At 40.6% G+C, this 25,992-nt stretch overlaps 1 protein-coding gene and 2 pseudogenes across 1 annotated transcript; all 3 read left to right on the top strand.

Moving 5' to 3' along the window:
- Nucleotides 1-219: 219 nt before the first annotated feature.
- On the top strand, nt 220-8,819 carry LOC101844395 (interferon-inducible GTPase 1-like). Its single transcript, XM_005074703.3, has 2 exons — nt 220-330; nt 4,869-8,819. The coding sequence occupies exon 2, from the start codon at nt 4,889-4,891 to the stop codon at nt 6,122-6,124; it is 1,236 nt and encodes a 411-aa protein (XP_005074760.1). The 5' UTR covers nt 220-330; nt 4,869-4,888; the 3' UTR covers nt 6,125-8,819.
- Nucleotides 8,820-9,262: 443 nt separating this feature from the next.
- On the top strand, nt 9,263-10,701 carry LOC101832637 (annotated as a pseudogene).
- A 6,022-nt stretch (nt 10,702-16,723) lies between these two features.
- On the top strand, nt 16,724-25,636 carry LOC101833481 (annotated as a pseudogene).
- The last annotated feature ends 356 nt before the right edge of the window (nt 25,637-25,992 follow it).

The raw sequence follows: 25,992 nt of genomic DNA, 5'->3' as shown, positions 1-25,992 counted from the left end.
TATTATTTCTTAGCTTTGCCACCAAGAAATTAATAGATGACAGAATATAAAGTCAACACTTTCAATTTCTCTTTCTTCTTCTTGGAAATGAAGGAGATTCTTAAAAACAACAAGACCCATATGTTTTAATGATTGGCCAAAACGCACAGAGAGGGGAGGGCCAGAAGTCAGAAGAGTGTATAAATCCTGACCACCTTCCTCCATCCTACTGCTTTTCCACGAAGAAGCAGAGGTGGGTTGCAAGTGAAGACATTGGAGCACAGTGGAGCGTGGTTCCTGCAGCTGAACTACAGGGAACACAGACACCGGCACCAGACACAGGATAATCTGGTAAGTGGGCAAGAGCAGTCAGATCTAACTTCAAACACACACCATCTCTTCTCTCATAAGACTGATATGTAACAAGACATTTAGGAACATGCCATGAGAGTGGGGATCCTCAGGTTGGAAGCTTGGGGGCTTTGATGGGAGACAGACAGGACAGTCTTGTGGATGGCCTTAGCCAATTATGCAAGATGAAGTAGCCCTAAAGTCAAATGATGCTGATGTAGTTTTGGCACAAAAAAAATCCGGTAGTTTGTGCTTGTCTCTTATTCCTCTCCCTAAAATGGTTGTGAATAGATGATTCAGAAAATGGAATATATCTGCAATGTGCATAATGTTGTTGTATCTGAAACATAATAAAAGGATGGTGAATGATAGATTCAGGCACATATTTACATCCTAATTTGAATGTAAATCCTAAATCAAAACCTAGAGAAAGGTGATTAATAGCCATGTGGCTAGGGCCTAGGCCCTGCCCTGAATGAAATGACAGTCACTGGGCCTCACCCTCCCTGGGGATCGGAGTGGAGATTGGGTGGGGGACTGGTGAACCTGGTGAGAAGGGCGTGGGAGGAGGGGAGGGAGAGGGAGCTGGAATTGACATGTGAAACAAGATTGTTTCTAACCTAAATTTAAAAATTAAAACAAAGTTTAATGTCCTTAGCAATGCGGGAAGTACAAAATAAACTACTTTGAAATTTCATCTTTACCCCAGTCAGAATGGCTAAAATCCAAAAAAACAAATGATGATGAATGTTAGCATGGATATGGGAAAGGATGCACAAGTGACCTGCTGGTAGGAGTGCAGACGGATGCAGCCACCACGAAAAAATAGTGTGGAGGTTCCTCAAAAAAGTCAAAAATAAATCTCCTGTGTGGTTCAACTACAAAAAAAATAGCCATGTGGCTACTGGGAAAGAGCACAAAGAAGGGAAGCAGTCACCAAGTCCTGAGATGAGAAGACAGCCTGAGATAACAGAGAGGCTAGAATTCAAACACCATCAGCTTCAAACATGTAATAATAAAGTTGAAAGATTTATTGAATGTAGTGTGTGCACTGTATATATAATGAATGTTCACTGACTGAAATGGGAATCCTTACGGTATTTCTCAGAATAGATATGACAGGGAGTCAGTGTCAACAGGATTACTCTGGCAATTTAATAATTCATATTATTACAAGAACAGTCCCAGGAAGTATAGTAATGTCAATGACATCAAAGATGGGATTGAGGAGATCTTGAAGAAGATAGTGTAGATGGAATGACCAATTGTGATTGGATTTGGAAATCAAGCATAAGTTTGTGACCTGATTAGACAGACAGAGGAGGCTCCAGGGTGATAGTGGGGATTTGTTGAGTTTCCTTAGATAATGGTGAGGTCCAATGTGCTGCTAAATAAAGTTGGAAATATGAGATCTGAATTAGATAAATAGCCAACAAGCAAACTCAGGTCCTTAGGCCTAGCAGCAAGTGTATTTACCTGAGGAGCCATCTTACTAGACTTGTTACTAATTTTTTTTGATACAGGGTCCCAAGTAATCCAGGCTAGCCTCTAACTTACTGTGTACCAAGAAAGACCTTGATGTACTGACCCTCTTAGCTCTACTTCCTGAGTACCAGAGTGTCAGGGATCTGCAAACACATGCATTTAATAAGGTATTGGGGATTGAAGCCAAGGCCTTATTTATGCTGGGAAAGCTATCTATCACCTGGCCATTATCTCCGGTGCACAGTTACATTACTTTCATAAAATGTTTAAAAGAAAATAGTGAATCCAAGTAATTACTCCAGAAGAAACACTTGCATTACAGAAATGTATTTTCACCTGGACTTTAAGGGTAAAGAACTTTCAGATTAATTCAAGTTTATATTCTTCATGGAGATGAGTTCCAAATAATGAAAAAGACATAGGGATAGTGAACCTAGAAAAATTAAAAATTACTTTAACACAACACAATAGCTGAAATTACTGAAATCTTTTGAAAACAAAAATGACACACAAAATAGATTTAAGTAATGAATAGAGATTTGGTGTCAATTAAACACTAATGTCAGTTATCATTCATTGCTATTGATTTCTTAGTATGCAGAGCTAGACTATGTTAAGTTTCCATTCATTTGAAGGTATGCACTGAAGGAAGTATGCACAGATGGAAAGGATATCTTGGATTTGATACACAATACTGCAATTAGGTTAGATGAAACACAGTTGATGATATTTTTATTTTATAGTTGTCAATGCTGGCTAAAGGACACATGCAGACTTTATATTATTTTCCCTTATTTAAGTTTTAAGATTTCCATAATGAGGGGTTTAATTGAGAGCTAGTACAAGTGTGTTCTAGTCCACAGAATGGAAAAAGATCTTCACCAACCCCTCCATCAGATAGAGGACTGATTTCCAAAATATACAAAGTACTCAAGCTAGTCACCAAAAGTCCAAATAATTCAATTAAAAAGTGGGGTACAGAACTAAATAGAGAATTCTTAATAGAGGAATCTAAAATGACTGAAAGACACTTAAGAAAGTGCTCAGCAGCATCCTTAACCACCAGGGAAATGCAAATCTTAACAACTCCGAGATATCATCTACACCCATTAGAATGACTAAAATCAAAAATACCCAGGAGAGTTTATGCTGGAGAGGATGTGGAGAAAAGGAAATGCTTCTCCATTGCTGGTAGGAGTGCAAACTTGTACAGCCACTTTCAAAATCAGTATGGTGGTTTCTCTGGAAAATGGGAACCAGTCTACCTCAAGATCCAGCAATTTCGCACTTACGCATATACCCAAAGAAAGCACATTCATACAACAAGGACATCTGTTCAACTATGTTTGTAGAAGCATTATTTGTAATAGGCAAAACCTGAGAGCAACCTAGATTCCCCTCAACTGAAGAATGGATAGAGAAAATGTGGTACATTTACCACTCAGCGGTAAATAAATTAATTAGTTAGTTAATTAAAAAAACAATGGAATCTTGAAATTTGTAGGCAAATGGATGTAACTAGAAGAAACCATCCTGAGTGAGGTAATTCAGTCACAGAAAGACAAACATGGTATGTACTCACTCATATAAGGACATTAGACATAGAGAAAAGAATTGCCAGTCTAAAATTCACACTTCCAGAGATGCTAGGAAACAAACAAGGAGGACTATAAGAGAGACATACAAGGTCCCCCAGTGAAGCTGAAAGGCACAGGAGTCCCTGAACAAACTGGGAGCATAGGGGAGGGGGAGGGAGGTAAGATAAACAGGAGGGGAGAAAAGAAGGGAAGAGGAAAACATGAGGGATCAGGAAGATTGAATGGGGAAAGAAATAGAGGATAACAAGAAAAGAGACATCAATAAAGGGAGCCACTATAGGTTTAAAGAGAAATCTGGACTAGGGATTTGTACAGAGATCCACAAGGATGACCCCAACTAGGAACCTAAGCAATAGTGGAGAGGCTACCTTAAATGCCCTTCTCCTATAATGAGAATGATGACTACCTTAAATGCCATCCTAGAGCCTTCATCCAGTAGCTGGTGGAAGCAGAAACAGAGATCCACAGCTAAGCACTGGGCCAATCTACTGGAACCCAGTTTCAGAGAGGGAGGAGTGAGGAACAAAGGAGTCAAGACCACGCTGGGAAAACCCACAGAAATCTGCTGACCTGAGCAAGTGGGAACTCATGAACCCCAGTCTGACAGCTGGGGAACCAGCATAGAACCAAACCAGGCCCCCTGAACATGGGTGTCAGCTAGGAGCACGGGGCAGTGCATGGGACCACTGGCAGTGGAACCAGGATGTGTCCCTAGTGCATGAACGGATTTTGGGAGCCTATTTCCCATGGAGGGATACGCTCTTAGCCTAGATACACAGGGGATGGCCTAGGCCCTACCCCAAATGACTTGACAGATTTTGATGATCCTTCATGGAAGCCCTCACCCTCCCTGGGGAGTGGATAGGGAATGGGATGTGGGGGTTAATGGGGGGCATGGGAGGATGGGAGGTAGAGGGAACTGGGATTGATATGTAAAATAAGATTGTTTCTAATTTAAATAGAATTTATAAAAATAATTAAATAAAATTAAATTTAAATTAAAAAGAATGTAGATTCAAAGATATGTATTAATTTAAACTATAATGGCTAGTTAGCAACAAGACTAAGCTGTCAGCTGATCTTTTCTAATTAATAAGTCTCCATGTTAATAACTGGGGAGCTGGTGAGCCAATGAAAAATTCCAACTACAGTTCATTAACACTTTCTTAAATTACCCAGGATCACCTGCCCAGGGGGGTGCCATCCACAATATTCAATACTCAATACAGAAATGCCCTATAAGCATCCCAATCCAATCTGATGGAGGCAATTTCTCAAATGAGGTTTTCTCCTCAAGAAGGCTATAGCTTGTATCTTGTTGACAAAAAAGAAAGTACAAATACATGGAAACTAGTTAACATCACAACATAACTAAGGTTGCAGCACAGAGAACACAGTGCTAAGCACAAAGGCATCTTCAGTTGCTTGCAACTCACTCTCCTTTCCTTCTTCCAGGGCACTCTTCCAACACAGCCATGGGTCAGTTATTCTCTGCTCAGGATGAAGACCATGGAAATTCAGAGATCAACTACACTGCATATTTTAAGAAGATTAAGAAAGAAAACACAATCATTCCTCAGGAAACCATCCATTTAATAGAATTTCATCTGAAAAAGGGAAACATTCTGGGGGCAAACTCAATAATCAGTGATGCATTGAAAAATATTGATAGTGCCCCAATAAACATTGCTGTGACAGGAGAGTCTGGAGCAGGGAAGTCCAGCTTCATCAATGCCCTGAGGGGAGTTGGGACTGAAGATGAAGGTGCAGCTGCAGTTGGGGTAACAGAGACAACAATGAATATAACTTCATACAAACACCCCAAAATCAAAACTTTGACTTTGTGGGACCTGCCTGGCATTGGAACTATGAACTTCCTGCCGAAAGAGTATCTGGAGAAAGTGCAATTCCAAAAGTATGACTTCTTCATTATTGTTTCTGCCACACGTTTTACAAATCTTGAACTAGACCTTGCCAAAGCAATCAGATTTATGAAAAAAAATTACTACATGGTGAGAACCAAGATAGATGCTGATTTACAAAATGAAGAGTCTACCAAACCGCGTACCTTTGACAGAGAAAATACCCTGCAGAATATCCGAAGATACTATGTAGATAACTTTAGTCATAACAACATGGATGCACCACAGATTTTCTTGATCTCTAGCCATTATCTGTCTGACTATGATTTTCCAGTCCTGATGGACACCCTGACACAGGATCTTCCTGCTCAGAAACGCCACAACTTTACACTTTCCATGACTAATATTACAGAGGCAGCCATTGACAGAAAGCGCGAGTCTATGCAGCAAACTATCTGGTTAGAAGCCATCAAGGATGGAGTTTTGTCTGCTGCTCCTGCAGTGGGTATCCTCAGGGATAATATGAAAAACCTGAAGGCAAGATTAAACCTCTACCAAGAATGCTTTGGAGTGGATGATGAATCCATGGAATTCATGGCCAAGAATTACCAAGTGCCTGTTGAAAAACTGAAAAAAATCATTAAATCTCCTTATTTATTGGAAACTAAGGAAGAAGAAACATTAGGAGAAACATTTTTGAAATATTTGGAGAAATTTGCCTCAGCTAATGGTGGGTTCCTTGCTGCAGGTCTTTACTTTAGGAAAACCTTTTACTTGCAACACATCTTCCTTGACACGGTGACTGAAGATGCCAAAGCTCTCCTTAGAGAGACATATTTAAAAAACTAGCACAAATTCAGCTCACCCACTGCCTCTGACCATGACAACATCAAAAGATTAACTCCAGGGAGTGATATATAAATTCCCCTTCTGATATGTTTCTCTTTACATTAGCCAATCCACTACTACCATGGGAAAACCTAAAGATATGGACCATGTAATGGGGGATGTCCTTCTGTATATATGTTTCTCTTATTGATTGATGAATAAAACACTGTTTGGCCAATAGAGGCAGGAAGATAGGTGGGATTCAGAGACAAGGAGAATGCTGAGGAGAGAGGCAGACAGGCACCATGAGGAGATGCCATATAGAGACCAGAAAAACAGGACTTGCCAGGTGCTCTCTGTTAAGATAAGGCCATGTATAATTACATAGATTAGTAGTTATGGGTTAATAATCAAGACAGAGCTAGCCAATAAGAAGCCCTAGATATTGACCAACAGATTTATAATTAATATAGCATCTGTGTGTTTATTTGATGCTATGGGATCAAATTCTTAATATGTCAGAGTTGGACAACCCCAATCCCTCTTTACTTCTCTACATCCCTCTCTTTCCTTCAACCCCACCTTCATGCTTGAATACACACACACACACACACACACACACACACACATGAATGAATGAACACATGCCCATATACAATACCCAAACATGTGCAAGCACACACACACAAAAGATTTTAATAGCTATTTTGTAGCTTTTTCTTCACAATCAAATGATTTCAATGAAAACTCAGGAAGTCAGAGGCTCTATACTCAGTGCACAAATCACTTGCCATGCATGTGTGAGGACCACAGTTCAATTTCCAGAACGCACATAAATGTTGTCTTGGTGTTGCAATCATTTTGTACTTCCACACTCAGAAGACAAGAACAGCGAAACCATGGAGAAGCCGGCTTCCTAGACTGTGTAGATCTACAAGCTCAGGATTCAGTTGAGAGATCCTGCCGTGCTGAAAAAGGAAGAAAGTAACAGAGGTGGAGACTCAACATACTCTGGCATGTCCACACACATGTAAACATGTAATCCCCACAGAGAGACCCATTTTAAATGGAAAATAAAATAATACTCAGGAAGTAAATAAAATTCACAAGTCGTAGAAAGTACAGGAACATAACAGGCTCATGAAGCTCTTCAAGGTTATATAAGGAAAAAGCATTCTGCAGGAATGGGGATTTCAGAGCAGCTGAGGTGCCTGTAAATCATGCAGAGGCCCTATTGCCTTGCTGAGGTGGGCTTATCAGTGATGAAGCTACCTTTGAGTGTTCCACATTCCCATAAGCAGCTCTCACCCTAATAAATTCACTCATTTGCTAAACTAGACGCAAAAGACATGTTGATGCTGGGGTTGAAGTGTGTGAATTCACTTCTAGTCTGGACCTTTGGGGTAGGAGGACAAGAGCCTTTAACTGGAGCCATACTGTCTTCTGGACGTCTGTATAAGGACATGGAAGAAGGAAGATTTTGCTCATTACCTTCGTGCACTTCCCTTGCTAGCACATCCATTTCTTCACTGACATTGGAATCTACACCTTTGGAATTCCAGCTGATACAGATGACCAGCTAAGACATCCAGCCTTGTGGGACTGAACAACTAATTTCTTGGACTATCCACGCACTGAAGAATAGCTGGACTGCACCCTGTAAGTCATTCCAGTATATCCCCCTTATATACAGAGATTCATTCCATAAGTTCTGTGACTCTAGAGAAATTTAACGAATACAATAAGCTATATCTTCTCACCCAGTAACTCCAGTAAAAGTTCCTAAGCACATATAAAATAGTGGAATTCAGGATAGTGTTTTCAGACATCCTCAATGATTCCTTCCTTCACTCCCACCTCCTCCACAATACTCACTTTTCGCACTTCATATCACTCGTCCTCTACTTATCCCCTTGGTATTACAGTTCTGTAGAGGAAGAGAATCAATGGAGTGAATATATTTACAATATATGCATAAAACAGAATACTATATTAAGAAGGCTCACATTGAAATAGTATCAACAGCTGAGTGCCAACTGGGAGGCTGAGAACCTGTTGTTTCTCCATTAAAGAGAGTACCTAAACAGTTAGGGCAGCACCACAGTGACTGTCTCTCAGTAGGCAGGACAACAACTCTGCAGTTGCTCAGGTCACAAGGCTGGGTACCGCTGCATTCCCGCCTGGCACAGAAAAACTGGAAGCTTCCTGGAGAATCACTAATCCAGAGTCAGATTCCTGGAAATGTTTGTTCTGACATCAGTGAAGGAACCAGCAGCAGAGACGGCAAATCAACCCACAGTTAGAAGAAATGTCAAGACAGCACAGGGCAAGTCATCATTCCCTGCCTTACACTTGGCATCTGAGTGGGTCTTTCAGCATACGTTTAGGCAATCAGGACATTTCTGGTGCGGCTCCATATCAAGTGACTCTAATTTGTGGCAAGTTGACTTTATAATCAACCTCAACATCCTCCCTAAAGATCTTTCTTCCCTTTCTACAGTGACCCAGTTCCAGCTTCCTGGCTTCCATGATTGTGCCAATTGAATGACTCAAATGCAAAGATTCAGTGCTATGATCTATATATGAGAAAGAATATGTGGTTTTAGACTTCCTGGGTCAGGAAAACATCACACAATGTTTTCAAGGTCCATCCATTGACCCAAGATTTTTGTGATTTTATTTTCCTCTACAGATGAATAAATTCTACTGTATAATGTGTCATGTTTTCATTGCCTATTCATGGATCAATCAATAGACATCTAGACTGTTTCCATTTCCTGGCTATGATGAATAGAAACAGAATGAACATAAATGAGCAAATATCACTGTGGTAAGAGATAGAGTCCTTTGGATATATGCCTAGGATTGAAATATCTGGTCATAGGATGAATCTATTTATAATAGCTTTGTTGGTGTGTTTAAGAAACAAACCTCCGAGGTCTGCGGGCCACGGCGGCGGCGGAGGCAGTGGGCAGACGCTGCCTCCCCGGAGTCGAGCCGCGCTGAGCGCTCCGAGCCGTGTGCCCTTGGCCGCGACCTGGGGCGGGGCGGGAGCCCTCGGAGGCCGCGGCCCACAGCTGCCCACTGGGCTTGGGCGGGGCGCGGGCTGCGCGCTCCGCGGCTCGGTGGTCCCGCCGGGGGCCGGCTGCGGCGGGGGAGGCGGCGGGAACGCGCGGCTCGCCGCTAAGGACGACAAGGCATTCACCAAGGAGCTGGACCAGTGGGTGGAGCAGCCGAACGAGAACCAAGTGCGGACGTTGTGCAAGAAGGCTAAGGAAATTTTAACAAAAGAATTAAATATACAAGAGGTTCGCTGTCCTGTTACTGTCTGTGGAGATGTGCATGGCCAATTCCATGACCTCATGGAACTCTCCAGAATTGGTGGAAAATCACCAGATACGAACTATCTATTCATGGGTGACTACGTAGACAGAGGTTATTATTCTGTGGAGACTGTGACTCTTCTTGTAGCATTAAAGGTGCGCTATCCAGAGCGTTATTACAAGATTGCGAGGAAATCATGAAAGCCGACAGATCCCCCAAGTCTATGGCTTTTATGATGAATGTCTATGAAAGTATGGAAATGCCAATGTGTGGAAATACTATACAGATCTCTTCGACTATCTCCCACTTACAGCTTTAGTAGATGGACAGATATTCTGCCTCCATGGTGGCCTCTCTCCATCCATAAATAACACTGGATCATATAAGAGCCCTGGATCATTTAAAAGAAGTTCCACACGAGGGCCCAATGTGTGATCTCTTATGGTCAGATCCAGATGACCGTGACGGATGGGGCATTTCACCACGTGGTGCTGGCTACACCTTTGGGCAAGATATTTCTGAAACATTTAACCATGCCAACGGTCTCACACTGGTGTCTCGTGCTCACCAGCTTGTGATGGAAGGATATAATTGGTGCCATGATCGGAATGTGATTACCATTTTTAGTGCACCCAATTACTGCTACCACTGTGGAAACCAGACTGCTATCATGAAATTAGATGACACTTTAAAATATTCTTTTCTTCAGTTTGACCCAGCACCTCGTCGTGGAGAGCCTCATGTGACCCGGTGTACCCCAGACTACTTCCTGTAAATTCCTCCCCAGGACCTTTCTTTGTATGTGGGAGTATACCTGGATTTTTAAAATATGTATATATTTTTAAATATATATATATTTAAAAACAAGTTATCTATGTGTTTCTGTAACAAATTGTGGTATGTCTTGACATTAAACTACATCATGGACCAAACGTGCCATACTAATGATGAGCGTTTAGCACAATTTGAGACTGAACTTAACTACACTGTGTTCTAGATCAGTCTGCCTGCTGTGTTGTAGGAACCATTCTTCTTGGCTAGTTAAACAAAAAGGGGTCACTGACTGCTTCATCTCCTTTGCACCTGGAAATTTAGTTACAGTCTTTAACTGGCATAGATTAATAGAGTCAGAGTTTTATTTTTAAGATTTCACCACCTGACTTCCACTTAATTCATTACCCTTTATTTTATTGAAATGTGTAACTAACTGAAGAAGAGATTCTTGGGAGTATGTTGTCATAACATTAAAGAGATTTCCTTTCATTTAAACTAAATTACTGTTTGATGTTGATCTGCATTATTTCTGTATATTTGTCATGACAGTGCTTGCATCCTATTTGGTGTACTGAACAAATAAACTTTCCAACTTAAACAAAAACATTTTAGCTGTGAATTGCTGTATACATTAAATGGAAGCACCACCATTTTAAAACTTGATACAAATACTCAAGTCTGTGGCTGGTTTTCACTAACTTTGGCTTTTGAGATGGCCTTGTATAGTCCCAGATGACCTTGAACTCCTTGGTTCTCCTGGCTCTACCGCCCAAGTGCTAGGATTACAGGTGTAGGACACCTTGCTGAGTCACAAATATCTGATGTGTAATAAGAATAAGAAGCTGTACTGACAGGAATTACCTGGTAAATTTAGGGGCTGGGGATTAACTCTGGTAGGGTGCTCATTTATATTCATTCCCAGGTTATATGTGCACATGCAAGTACACACACACACACACACACACACACACACACACACACGAGTAATGTTTGTTTATAGTTTACATTTAAAGCAGAACAAAGTCAAGTATTTGCTGATAACTTTTAGACCATTAAAAATCCATTTTCACACCCTGTTGTCATTGTTCTTGCTGATTTGTATCTTCCATTGCTGGCTGGCTTACCTCTGCTCTGGTCACTGGTTTCATGTGGAATTTAAGAAATACTTTTGTTGACTTTATGGAATCCCCAATCTTTTGTAAGATTTGAAATTTCATCTTTATTCTGTTATAAGACCATGTTAGCTTGAAATATGAGAGTAGGCATTAAATATTAAGTTGAAAAAATCCATTTTCACATTTCTAAACAAAAAAGAAAAAGAAACAAACCTCCACAACAATTTCCATAATAGCTACACCAGTTTGAACTTCCACCAAGTATGAATGAGCGTTTTCATTACCCCCACATCGTGGCCAGAAATTGTTATTCTTTCTTTTCTTTTTCCTTTTTCCCTATTTCTGAAAATACAAATTCTCACATACTATATCCTGGTTACAGTTTCCCCTCCCTGTAATCCTCACAATTCCCCCACATCTCATGTCCCATACAGATCCATTCTCTTTCTGTCTCTCATTAGAAAACAAACTTTCAACAGATAACAATAAAATAAAAAATATATAATAAAATATAATATAACATAGCAAAAACTAACAAACAGAAGGAAAGGAGACCAAGAGAAGGCACAAAAAACAGAGACCCACTGGTTCCCATACTCAAAAATCCCATAAAAACCCCAAACTGAATGCCATAAGGTGGGCATAAAGGGCCTTGTGTAGACACGTCTGCTTCTTTGGTGTCCTCCAATGCCTCTGGATCTTACTCTTCTGAATGACACCAAGAGTCTTGAGGGGAGGGATATGGTGAAGACACCCATTTAGATCTCAGTGTTTCAAGGTCTCTTAATCTCTTCCTAATGTCTGGCTTTGGGTGTCTGCATTTGTTCCCATCTGCTGCAGGAAGAAACTTCCCTAATGACAGCTGAGCAGGCCACTGATCCTGTGTACAGCAGAATGTCATTAGGAATCATTTTATTGCTACTTTTATTTTAGAACCATAGTATTTGGGTTTGCCCTACGTCCCTGGGATATCTAGTCTCCTTAGTCTCTGATTCTTGGTCACACAAGAGGTGTTAGATATGGATTCTAACTTGGATTTTGTTGCTTGTGTCACTATATTGGGAGTTATCTATGTAGAATCACTTCTTTTCTTGGCTTTAGTTTTATCGTCTATGTCCATTCTGATGAAGTATTTGCATTGTTCAAGTGGAACATGGAGATGTTATTGTTGAGTTGTACTTTAGAAAATAATTCCTCAGACAGGAGGTGTGGGTATCATGTATAAGCTCTATATCATCCCCTAAGCAAGATATTAATTAGGAGAAAAACCACAGATGTTTGAAACTACCACTATGTAATTAGCACCCAGATAATCATAACAGTGACCCTCAGACTTCAGAAACTGTTGACAGTAAACACAGATTACTTTGAAAACTATTTGGGATTGTAGTCAACAAAATTAGGAGATAAAGGGCAGTGAGACAGGTAGAAATAAGGATTAGGTATTAAATGAACTTTGAAAAGATAGGATGGGTAAAATGGTATCTGAAAAGATAGGGTGGGTAAGTGTCCTAGTTTACTCTTTGTTTATGAGATAAGCATTGTGACTGTGGTGGTTGGAATGTCAATACCCCCCATAGGCTTATATATTTAAATAACTGGTCAAATTATTCATGGAAACGTTTGGAAGGATTAGGATATTTGATCTTGTTGGAGGAGGTGTGTTACTATGCTCCCAAAACTTCAAAGCCCATGCCATTCATTCCCAGATAGCTCTGTCTTCCTCAGGTTGTGAATCAAGATGTAGGCTCTCAGTTATTGCTGCAGCACAATGCACTCCTACTGCCATACTCCACACCATGGTAGTCTTGGACACATCCTCTGAAACTGTAAGTTCTAAATAAATTCCTTTTTCCATACATTGCCTGGATCATATTGTTTTATCACAGAAAAAGAAAAGTAAAGACAATGACCAAAGGCAACTTGTAAGGGACAGGATTTCTCTTATCTGTTTTTTCTCTTACCGTTTTTTTTTTATTTAAATTAGAAACAAGCTTGTTTCACTTGTCAATTTACCTTCCTCCCCATCTCTCCCCACCAGGCCCCCCAGTCCCCCAGCCACTCTCCACTCTGATTCCCAGAGAGGGTGAGGCCCTCCATGGTGGATCTCCAGAGTCTGTCATGTCATCCAGATAGAGAAAATGTGGTACATTTACACAATGGAATACTATTCAGCGGGGGAAAAAAACAATGGAATCTAGAAATTTGCAGGCAAATGGATGGCACTAGAAGAAACCATCCTGAGTGAGGTAACCCAGTCACAAAAAGAGAAACATGGTATGTACTCACTCATATATGGATTTAGGGGTGAATTAGGGGAGTGCCAGCATACAATCCCATTGCCAGAGAGTCTGGGAAACAGAACCTTCATCCAACGACTGATGAAAGCAGAGGCAGATACCCACAGACAAACACTGAACTGAACTCCTGGAATCCAGTGTCAGAAAAGGAGAACTGATGGGCAAAGGATTTAAGACTGGGCTGCTTTAACCCGCAGAAACAGCTGACCTGAACAAGGGGGAGCTCTTGGACCACAGACTGATGGCTGTGTGGAAATCATGAGACTGACCCAGACCCCTGAATGTGGATGTCAATGAGGAGGCCTAGGTAATCTATGGGACCTTGGGTAGTATTTATCCCTGGATTTCTCTTATCTCACAACTTTCAGAACACAACTGTCATTGAGAGAAGGTCGGGCAGGAACAAATGGCTGTCAGTTGAAGCCGAAAATTTGAAGGAAGGCTGCTCACTGACTTGTTCTCTGGGTCCTCCTAAGTTGGCCTTTTTTTAACCTCTGAAACAGCTTTTTATTAAACAGCAAAGCAGAAATCCCCAACACAATTTTAAATATTTGTAACACTGTCACAAAGGGTTACAAAATATCTACAATGTGAGGATCACACGTCCACGTAGCTACTGTCACTAACACAGAAGACGGCCCCACAAGTCAGCACAGCCCAACCTAAGAACCATCGCTGCATTAGTGGGCCTTTCCTGTCGCAACATTTTATCATCACTCCTTTATCAAATGGAAGCTACAAAACAAACAATTCTAAAATTGGTAAAAGAAGTCACTAAAATTCTGCATTTACAGAAATTCTGGGAAAAACAACTGAGATAAAACACTAAGGTTAGCAATTTTCACATATACAACACTCTCTTATATTCATGATTCATATATTAATATACTTGCAATTAATTTTGAAAAAGTTTATCTCCTGGATACAAACCTTGAGACCAAACTATTAACTGGTCCCCCTGACATGTGACTTACTTAACCTGCTTACATCAGACTTAGTCCAATTCATACTGTCCCAAAAGTGCAGCTGTGGGGCAGAGGTAACACATCTGGAGGGAAAACGTTTGGAGTTGGTTACCTCTGTTATCCAGTTTTCCTCCCTATTTCTATCTTTCTTAAAGAATTTCTATTTCTCGCATACATGTGGCCAGCACTCTTATCTTTTTAACACCAAATGGGCTGTTCTGTATAAGAGAGAGCTTGAGCTTCTCAATGTGGCAATTTACATTCCAAAGAAAACACTTCATTTTTTTATACCTTCAATCTATGTTCAATTGATTAAAGAGAAACCATCGATCCTGTCTATTACTAATTATTACAAATGGCAAGCCTTAGCTAAGAAAGTATCTTATTTTGATTAAGTGTCAACAGTTACAGTTCAGGTTACTCTGGTAGGTGAGAGCTACTGAAGTTACTGTCAGAGAGATGGGGAGGAAGAGACAGATGGGAGAGAGGCATTCAGTACATGGTTTTGGTCACTGTTCACAACATAGTTATTCTCTTATATAGTTTACTAGTTAGGCATATGATAAAGGACAGTGCTAAACCTATAGATATATAAGCATTGGCAAAACATTCATCTTCAAGTTTCATAAATATTTGCCATTCTAATTATAAAGTCTCCACATTCACAGTTTCATAGGCTAATGTAATACATACAACAGTAACTCAGAATGTTTCCTGTTAAGCAGTTAATATTACCTAGATCTGACATTCTCTTTATAAATACTCAAGGAAGCAAAGAGTACTATCATTTTGGATCATATCCAAGCTTTAAGAAAAAAAAAGCAGTAACTCCACAGAAGAGAGGGAAGTGAAGCCTTTACTTCCTTTTGCTTTTCCTATCAGTTGTTTTGAAAAACACGAGAAGCAGACATGAGACTTTCTGTATATTGTCCAAGAACTGGATTTTCCAATTGTAGCTTCAGATTTTCTTCCTTAACTGCATCTACTCTTGCAGAAAGATCTTCAAGTGTGTGTTGGAATTCCAACACTTGATTAGTAAATTGAGTCTTTTCTTCTAGTTCCACCTGATTTTCAGATCAACTGCACCCATGTCATCTTGGGTAATGGACTTTCCGCTCTTAGATGGACATTCTTTGATGAATGGTCGTACATCTGAGGCACCGGAAGCGGGCAGGATGGGTAAGATGCCTCAGGCTGCAGCTCTTGGCCCAAATGACAGCAACAGCTCCGCCCTTCCTGCCCACGGGGCTTCTAAGTTGGCCTTTGCATACAGCCCTAAATGTAAATAATTGCCAGTTAATAATACTATATCCACAAAGCTAGCTTTTAAAATTGACAGAACATTTTAAGACAAGCATAAATTCAGACGGTAAAGACGACTAATCCAGTACTTCAGAACATACCTAAATGAATACTATACACAGAGGAAGAAAAGGACAGTCTCAGTTGTGATGTCACAGGAAAGAAAACCATCCATGAGTGGATAATGAACAAGGGAGAATTCAAAAAGAATTCATCTTGTCCAGCACAGTGAACCAGTGAACAACTGGGGAAGGGGGAGGACATCTAACCAACCAGAAAAATAACCAAAATGACAGAAGTTAGCAAACTTCTCTCAGTGGTTATCTTAAATGTAAAGGACCTCAAAGGTAAAGTGATGAAGAGTAGCTCACCAGATTCAAATCAAATCCAACTATCTTCCAATATGCAAGAAACACACCTCACTAACAAAGAAACCCACAGACTGAGGGTTACATACACATCCATCTTTACTGACGTACCATTTACATCCAAGACATAATAGACTCTTTATAAACTTACATGTTTTAAATGTTCCATAAAATTTTAAACATTTAATGGTCAATGTTCTTCTAACAAATAATATGAGATATGAATAATCACATTATCTCACCGACTGAGTATAAGCAAAAGCCCTGAATAGATGCTCCAAGCAGTTGACTGAGGGCTCTGAAAGCAGGTGAGAGTAGAGTGTCCAGCCCCAAATAGGACAACTATGTCATACCCCCTTGTCTTAGGGTTTCTCTTGCAATGAAGAGACTCCATAACTGTGGCGACTATTACAAAGGGAAACATTTACTTGGAGTGTCTTATAGCTCCAGAGGTTTGGTCCACTGTGATGGTATGGGACACGAAGGTGAGCATGCAGACATGGTGCCAGAGAGAGTTGAGAGTTGTACATCTTGACCTGCAGACACGAAGTGGTCTGTGTCATTTGGTATAGCTTGAGCATAGGAGAGTTCAAAGCCCACCTCCACAGTGACATGCTTCCTCCAACAATGTCAAAGCTCCTAATAGTGCCACCCCTATGAGTTTATGGGAACCAGTTACATCCAAACCAACATACACATGGCTCAGGGAACACCAAAGAAAATGCAGAAAAACATATAAGAGCCAGAGATCAGGGAATCTGTGAAGTACTATGTTCTGAACATGTCAGGAAGGTTACACTCATAAACTCACAGGAGCTCTGGTTGTTGGTTCAAAGTCACACAAAACCAAGCCAGTCAACACTCCAGCATGGAAATGGAAAGTGATCTGCTTTATATGTCATTTGGTTATTTTTCCTTGCAGCAAATAGTATTATTTCTTTATTCTGTGCATGCAGTATTTTTATTACTATGCACCAAGGAGATTTTATTTTCTGCTCCACTCTATACCTTGATGGTATCTCCTTCTTTAGATTAGGCAAATTTTCTTCAGTGATTTTGTTAAAAATATTTTCTGTGCCTTTGACCTAAGTTTCTTCTTCGTCTATTCCTATCATTCTTAGATTTGGTCTTTTCACAGTGTCCCAGAATTCCTAAAAGTCTTGTGCCAGTATTTTTTTGTTTTATATTAAATAGTTTCTTTGACCAAGTTACCCATTTCTTATGTCATCTCTTCATACTTGAGATTCTTTCTTCTCTCTCTTGTATTCTGTTGGTGAGGCTTCACTCTGAGGTCCCTGCTCAAGTTCATAAATTCTTTTCTTCCAGATTTCCCTCAGTTCAGGGAGATTTTTCTATTGCTTCTGTTTCCACTTTCAGGTATTGAACTGTTTTATTACTTTCCTTCCACTCTTTGTTTGGCTTTTAGAGATTTCTTTAAGGCATTTATTCATTTCCCCTTAAAGGATATCAATCAAGTTCATAAAAAGCTACTTTAAATTCAATAAGCAAACTTGTTGTAGTAGGGATGCTGGGCCCTAGTGGAGACATATGGTCCTGTTTATCATCACTTATGTTTTTAACAGTGGAGTCTGGGCATTTGGATTTGGGAAGATTGTATTTGTAGGTGCTGATATCTGGTTTTATCTTTGTTGGATGAATATTTTGTTCCTTGGATTCTGTTGCCCTTGCTGGTTCTTAAGAGGTGTGGAAGCTGTGTGTTGCCTGGCAGTAAATTATTCTACAATACTAATAGTTGTAGCCACTGGAAATTACAGGTACTCTGTGTCTCTAGGTATTGGCAGCTGACACTTAGGAACAGGGATAGACTATGATTCAGGGTTTAGTGGGTCCACTGGAGGGAGGAAAGCAGAGTGTTACACCGGGATCTGCTTAGGTTCATGGAAATGAGGACAGAGTGAGAGGCTGAAGCAGGTGGCCATCTGCAGATCTGGGCAAGGGACTGGAAGGCTGGGTTTGGAGGAGAGGATAGAGACAAAGATCTGCAGTTCCCCTACTTACTTCTGTGACCAGGGTCTTGTTTGCTCTTTTTCTTCCTTTCTTCCTTGCTTTCTTTCTTTCTATGTCTCTTTTTTCTTTCTTCCTTTCATTCATTTTGTTAATACTTATGCATATAATGCATTAAACTAGTTCATTCTGAGATAGCAACAGCAGCTGTATTACACCTGTGAGGCCTACTCTGCAGTTGAGACCGGGGGCTCAGCAGATGGAGTAGTGGCTGCCTCACACTGGAGGGGCCAACAATGCCATAGCCGCTGAGTCCAGTAAACAGTCTTTTAATACGCCTTAGTCGTTTGCCTTTCTCCTTTTGACAACTCTCCGCTCAGTGCCATAACCCAACAGTGTCATAGCTGCTGAGTCCAGTAAACAGTCTTTTAATACGCCTTAGTCGTTTGCCTTTCTCCTTTTGACAACTCTCCGCTCAGTGCCATAACCCAACAATGCCATAGCCGCTGAGTCCAGTAAACAGTCTTTTAATACGCCTTAGTCGTTTGCCTTTCTCCTTTTGACAACTCTCTGCTCAGTGCCATAACCCATTTTTAATTTGATTGCTTGTTTTCTTAGCGTTTCCTTTTTGGAATTCTTCACATATTCATTATACTAGCCCTGTATCAAATGTACTGCTAGTGACTGCTATATGTTCAATATCCAGTTTCCCCAGTGTAGTTTCTCAAACATGTTATGTTTGTTCCAGATTACAACTTTGACTTCTGTTTCAAAAAAAAACATGTGATTGTAGGTATGTGGACTTATACCAGAGTCTCTGATTCTGTTCCATTGGCAAGTGGTTCTAATCTATTGATAAATAGGTATTTTGTTTTGTGATAGAACAATGCCGTTTTTACCACTGTGACTTGAAATTAGTGTCTTAGCTTCATGTCTATTGCTGTGAAGAGACAATGTGATCTAGGAACTTATAAAAATTTAATTGGGAATAGGGGGTTTGCTCAGAGTTTCAGACAGTGAGTTCATGTCCATCATTGGAAGGAACATGACAACAGACAGACAGGCATGACTCTGGAGATATACAATAGTTGGGCACTACATGCCACTCTCAATATCCATCTACAGAGGGCTATTTAATATGCACATATCATCAATAATCTTTAGACTGACTCCCAAAATTATAAAGGAAGTTTTTGAGCCAGGCAGGCACAGTGGCCCACAGCTATAATCTTAACACTCAGGAGGCTGAGGCAAGAGGATTACCCTGAGCTCAAGACCAGCCTAGACTACACAGTCAGTTCCAGACCACTGTGGGATACAGAGAAAGATGCTGTCTCAAAAGTGTTGTCCAAATTGTCCTCAACTTGGGCAGCAATGTCCCTGCTAGACACCACAGGGCAATAAACTAAGAGCCTGGTCCCAGGATTAGTTAGAGTTGTTGGCCAGTGTGGTCCTTGACCATTATAGGCCATTGGTTAATTTCCAGAACTTGAAACTTCCAATCATTGAAGATACCACATACTTGGGTTGTAGAACATGGCAAAATCAAGCTGGTAGTGACCCAGAAGCTGCATCCCTACTGGTTAGCATTGATAGTGCTGGAAGGTACTGTCTATACTACCAGAGGAGAAATGGAACCATTAATCATACCCATCTGTGAGCTACAAAAAATGACTGGCCCTGCAAGACACACCTACAGATATAATAGTGGCAAAATTGTTATGGAAGTAACCATCTGCCTTTTGACTGGATTTAATAGCTTCTCCATGAAATGAAATCCATATCTGGTGAAGAACTTAAGGCTGGACAGATCATAGATCGTAGGTGAGAATTATAATTACTGTACTGTTAAATGGACATAATATTAAGCCACTTCCTAATGATTTGTTATTTTACCCATAGATTATGGAACCATTGAGCCCTTATAATGGGTGATCTCATTTTCAGTACATGATAATAAATAGAAATAGCCACAGTGGCCATGATGCAGAGAAGAAGACACTGAGGGATGTATAGCCTTTAATGTAACATAAATACTTCTAGCTCAAGGCACAGAAGTGGCTGCAGAAGATGGGGTGAAAAGACTGTAAGAGGCAGAGGTAGTGAATGACCACAGTGAAGCAGTGTTTTCTGAAAGCAACAGGGCAGCTCCACATATGAACTCACAGTGGTTGTGAGAGCATGGATAAGACCTATCAAACCCAACCCATAATAAATTCCTGAAGGACATGGGGCTGTGAGTGACAAGAATTAAGGCATAAGAATCTTCTAGAAAATAAGGTTGTAATTGAAGAGATGAGACGGGTCGTGTCTTAGATGAAACTAGCATTGACTGACATATATGCACAAACACCAGACAATGTGTTGTGTGACTTCAGTTCAGGCTGAATTTGTGGAGTCAGGGGCAGGCAAATTACCTTTCAAAGATTGTGTTCCAGAGTAGCTGGTAAACTGCTTCTGCATGTTCACCCGGAATATCCAAGCCCCGCCAGCCACTGTAGCTGGCTGTGGAAACCTGTGTCTGAAGAATCTTCTTCACTGTGGTTTTTCTTTACTGTAAAGCAGGGATACTAAGGATCTTCTCTCCATCTTGAGGAACATGACCTGTGTCAGGATGTGGTGACACTTGTCATTTAGGCAGGTTTCCTTGTGTAATGCTTGCTGTGTCACAGCCTTCTCCATCCCTGTGTTCATAGTCAGGGGAAAGACCTTGCAGATGACTATCACACTGGAGTCTGCATCACAAACCCAGGAGCTAGAGCTGAAAGAAGGAGAGGAAAACTGGATAGATAACCCTATCTGTGCCGTGTGGGTGACTGTCTGCTTCAACACTGATGGTGTTTAATTAACTGCATTTAGCTTATCTTGCCTCCCTTTCAGGACACCTTCTTTAACCATCCCTTCCCTTCCTGTGTCTGCAGTCAGTTTGAACAAGGTTCTGCAGCTCTGGATTCCTGCACAGCTGTCCCCATCTGTAGTTTGAGCAGGGGTTGCCTATTGAATCTGTATGTGATTGGGCAGGCTCAGACACACAGTATGATTCTAAGAAGATTCCCTATTTTGTATTAGAATATTTTTGTGGTCTCCCCAGAATCTTGGAACCCACTGTTCATGAGTGCACTAGAACCTGAATAACCTACTGACAACTTAGAACTACAGACCAGGCTCAAATGTTCACAATAAACATTTATCCTCATGTCCCTCATTCATTCCCTGATGATAAACCAGATATACCTGTGGGTTGGTGGTGATTAAGTGATGAGAGGAATAAAAGCACCTTCTGCTACCTGATGTTCATTATATTGTGGAGGCTGACAGCAAATAAACCCAGAAAAATACATTATGCAGCAGCGAATCCAGTGGAGAAACTGAAACATGAGGAAAGGATGGTAAATGATGGAGGCAGCTACAATTTACATCCCAGTGGGAATATAGATCCTGAACCCTGCATAATTGAAACAGAACATAGAGAAAGGCAATAAAGTTAATAGCCATGTGGCTACTGGGGAAGAACAATGTGGCAAGGTATCAGTCACTAAGTACAAAGTCCTGAAAGTAGAAGACAGCTTAATATAACAGGATGGCTGGAATTCAGACACTAGTGGCCCCAGGCAGGTAACACTAAACTACAAAGTTATGTTGTATGTAGCATGTGCACTGTATAGATAGTATAGATAGTGAAATTTCCCTGAGAGAAATGGGGATCTCTTTGTTATTGTTTTTGTTTTTGTTTTTTTAGAGACAGGGTTTCTCTGTGACTTTGGAGACTGTCCTGGAGCTAGCTCTTGTAGACCAGGCAGGTCTCGAACTCACAGAGATCCGCTTGCCTCTGCATCCCGAGTGCTGGGATTAAAGGCGTGCACCACCACCATCCAGTGAGAAATGGGAATCTTTTTTTTTTTTTGATTTTTTGAGACAGGGTTTCTCTGTATTGTTTTGGAGGCTGTCCTGCTGTCCTGGTACTCACTCTGTAGACCAGGCTGGCCTAGAACTCATAGAGATCCATCTGCCTCTGCCTCCCAAGTGCTGGGATTAAAGGCATGCTCCACCAATGCCCAGCTGAAATGGGATCTTTATAGTGTCTCTCGGAATTGACTGGACATGATATGGTTTCAGTGCCAATAGGACAACTCTGGCTGTTTGATCATCTATGTTGCAAGAACAATCACAGGAAATATACTAGTGTAGATGACATATTCAAAGCTGGAATTGAAGGAGTCTTGAAGATGATAATGGAAGAAGAATTGTGATTGGATTTGGAAATAGAGCTTAAGTCTGTGAACTGATATGAGTGAAACAGGCAAGAGGAGGCTCCAGGTGACATTGGAGATTTGTTGTCCCCTTAACTGATAGTGAGGTCCTTTGTGCTGCCATGGGAGGTCTTGAGGACAGATTTGTGGAGAAAAAAAAAGGCAGAAATATGAGATCTGAGCTTCTCTGATCTAATTAAGTATCCAACAATCAAATTCAGGTCCTTAGGCCTGGTAGAAAGTATATTTACTGCTGAGTCATTTTGGTAGACTTGATATTTATTCTTTTGATACAGGGATTCTAGTAGCCTAGGCTAGCCTCTAACTCACTGAGTATCAAGGATAACCTGGAGGCATTGACCCTTTTATCTCTACTCCCTAAGTACCAGAATTATAGGGATCCACAAGCAGCTGCATTGGATGAGTAGCTGGGGACTGAACCCAAGGCCTTCTTCATGCTGGGAAAGCTCTCCACCAATTGACGCACATCTGCAGGGCACAGTTAAATTGCTTTCATAAAATAAAAGATTTAAAAGAAAATAGTGGGAGTGGATGAGGGGTTGGTGAGGGGAATGGGAGGACAGGAGGGAGAGGGAACTGAGATCAGTATATAAAATAAGACTGTTATTAATTTAAATAAAAGTTAATTAAAAAGTAAAGAAAAGGAAATAGTGAACCTAAATGATGATTTGAGGACACTTAACAATTGTACTAGATAAATGATATTAACATAGACTTCAAGGGTAAAGAAATTTTATATTATTGCAAGATGAGCTCCAAATCATGAAAAAGAAAGAAGGAAAGTAAATCTAGGCAAATTAAAAATTATTTCAACCAAAAACAATAGCTGGACTTACTGACATCATTTGAAAACAAAACTAAAACAAAGATTTATGTGATCATTAGAGATTTTGCATTGATTAAACACTGGTATCAATTATTCTTCATTTTCATTCATTTTTCAGTTTCAGAAACTAGGTGTATGTTGATTAAGTTCTCAGTCATTTGAGGCACTTACTGAAGGAACTGTTCTCAGAGGGAGAAGACATCTTGGATTTCATAAAGAAAACTCCAGTCAGGGTAGATAAAACATGGTTGTTTGTGTTTTGATAATTGCTAACAACGCTGGCTTATGGACTTATACAGATTTTTGTATTATTTTCCCTTACTCGGGTTCTATTTTTCCATAATTAAGGGTTCCATTAAGAGCTAGTAGATCTCTGACATAGTTTGCTTTCTATTGCTGTGATAAATACCATGACCAAAAGCATTTCAGGGGAAACAAGTTTTGGGAACTTACACACTCTGATCACAGTCCATCATGGAGGGAAGATAGGGGAAAAACTCAAATGGGAACAGAGGCCAGAACAAGGGAAGAGTGCTGCTTGCTGACTTGTTCCCCATAGTTAGATTATTGGCATTATTATATAACTCAGAAGCACCTGTCCAGGGATGGTATCACCCACAGTAAACTGAGACCTCCCACATCAATCCCCAATCAAGAAAATGTTCCATAGGCATGCCACCCCCAGTTCAATTTGGGGCAATTGATGGAGATAATTCCTCAAATGAGGTTTATTCCTCCAAAAGGACTAACTCTAGTTTGTATCTTGTTGACCAAAACAACTAGCACAAATTATATGGAAAGTAGTCAATACTGAGGCTGCAGCATGAAGAACACGGTGCTAAACACAAAGGCATCTTCGGGATCTTGCAACTCACTGTCCCTTCTTTCTCTCAATGTCTTCAATTGCTCACAGTCATTGCCCAGGCCTTCTCTGATACAACTAAGAAAGAAGACAATGGAGACTCAGTGTACAGAAGCTTCACTGAATATTTTAAGAAGATTAGGGTAGAAAACAAAATCATTTCTCCGGAAACTGTACATTCAATTGAGTTAAACCTAAAAAAGGGAAAGATTCAGGGGGCAAACTCTGTAATCAGGGCTGCATTAAAAAACATTGACAGTGCAGGGCGTTGGTGGCGCACGCCTTTAATCCCAGCACTCGGGAGGCAGAGGCAGGCAGATCTCTGTGAGTTCGAGGCCAGCCTGGTCTACAGAGCGAGTGCCAGGACAGCCTCCAAAACAATACAGAGAAACCCTGTCTCGAAAAATAAAAAAAAAAAACATTGACAGTGTCACAATAAACATTTCTGTGACAGGAGAGTCTGGAGCAGGGATGTCCAGCTTCATCAATGCCCTGAGGGGTGTGAAAGATGATGAGGAAGGTGCAGCTGAAGTTGGGGTAACAGAGGAAACCATGAATACAACTTTATACAAACACCCCAAAGTTAAAAATTTGAATGTCGGATCTGCTTGGTGGAACTCTGAAGTTTCCACCAAAAGATTATCTGCAGGAAATGAAATTCCAAAAGTATGACTTCTTTATTATAGTTTCTGCCACACGATTTACAAAGCATGAAATAGACCTTGCCAAAGTAATCACATTGATGAAAAAGAATTACTACTTTGTGAGAACCAAGGTGGACTTTGATCTAGATAATGAAAAGAAACGCAAAGCATGTATTTGACCAAGCAAAGATTCTGCAGAAAATCCGAAGCTCCTATCTGGATACCTTTTCATGACAAAATTGATGAACCACAGATTTTCTTGATCTCTAACCACAATTTATGTGACTATGATTTTCCAGTCCTGATGGACACCCTGATAAGGGATTTTCCTGCTCAAAAGCGCCACAGTTTTATGCTTTCCTTGTCCAACATTACAGAGGCAGCTATTGACAGAAAGTACAGCACTTCAAAGCAGCTTATATGGTTGGAAGCCCTCAAGGAAGGCGCTTTGGCTACTATTCCTGCACTGAACACCCTCCAGGGCAGTGACATGGAGAAGCTAAAAGCGACTCTATACCACTATCAAGTCCTCTTTGGAGTGGATGATGAATCCATGGAAGTCATTGCTAAGGATTGCCAACTGCCTGTTGAACAACTGAAAGAAAAACTTAAATCCCATTTTTTGTTGCAAAATGAGGAAGAAGAAACATTAAGAGAAACATTTTTGAAATATTTGGAGAAATTTGCCTCAGCTAATGGTGGGCTCCTTGCTGCAGGTCTTTACTTTAGGAAAACCTTTTACTTGCATCACATCTTCCTTGACACGGTGACTGAAGATGCCAAAGCTCTCCTCAGAGAGACAACTCAAAAAAAGTAGCTCAAGCTCACCTTACCCACAGCTACTGACCATGACAACATCAAAAGATTAACTCCAGGGAGTGATAGATAAATTCCCCTTCTGATATGTTTCTCTTTACATTAGCCAATCCACTACCACCATGGGAAAACATAAGGAAAAGGATCATGTGTGCTAATATGTTAGAGCCTGACTGTCCCCAGTCCCTCTTCAACTCTCTATGCTCCCCCATACCTTCTTTCCAGTCTTTTAACTACACATACAAACTTGAATACATACACACACACACACACACACACACACACACACACTTGTATGCATTCATACACATTTACCTGAACAAGCATTACTTCTCATCCTCATTAAGCTTGAGTTAA

The sequence above is a fragment of the Mesocricetus auratus genome, unplaced genomic scaffold (genome assembly GCF_017639785.1).
Source record: "Mesocricetus auratus isolate SY011 unplaced genomic scaffold, BCM_Maur_2.0 Super-Scaffold_6730, whole genome shotgun sequence".
Lineage (NCBI taxonomy): Eukaryota > Metazoa > Chordata > Mammalia > Rodentia > Cricetidae > Mesocricetus > Mesocricetus auratus.
Note: the sequence above shows the minus strand (reverse complement) of the source record. Positions and strands in the feature narration are given on the sequence as shown.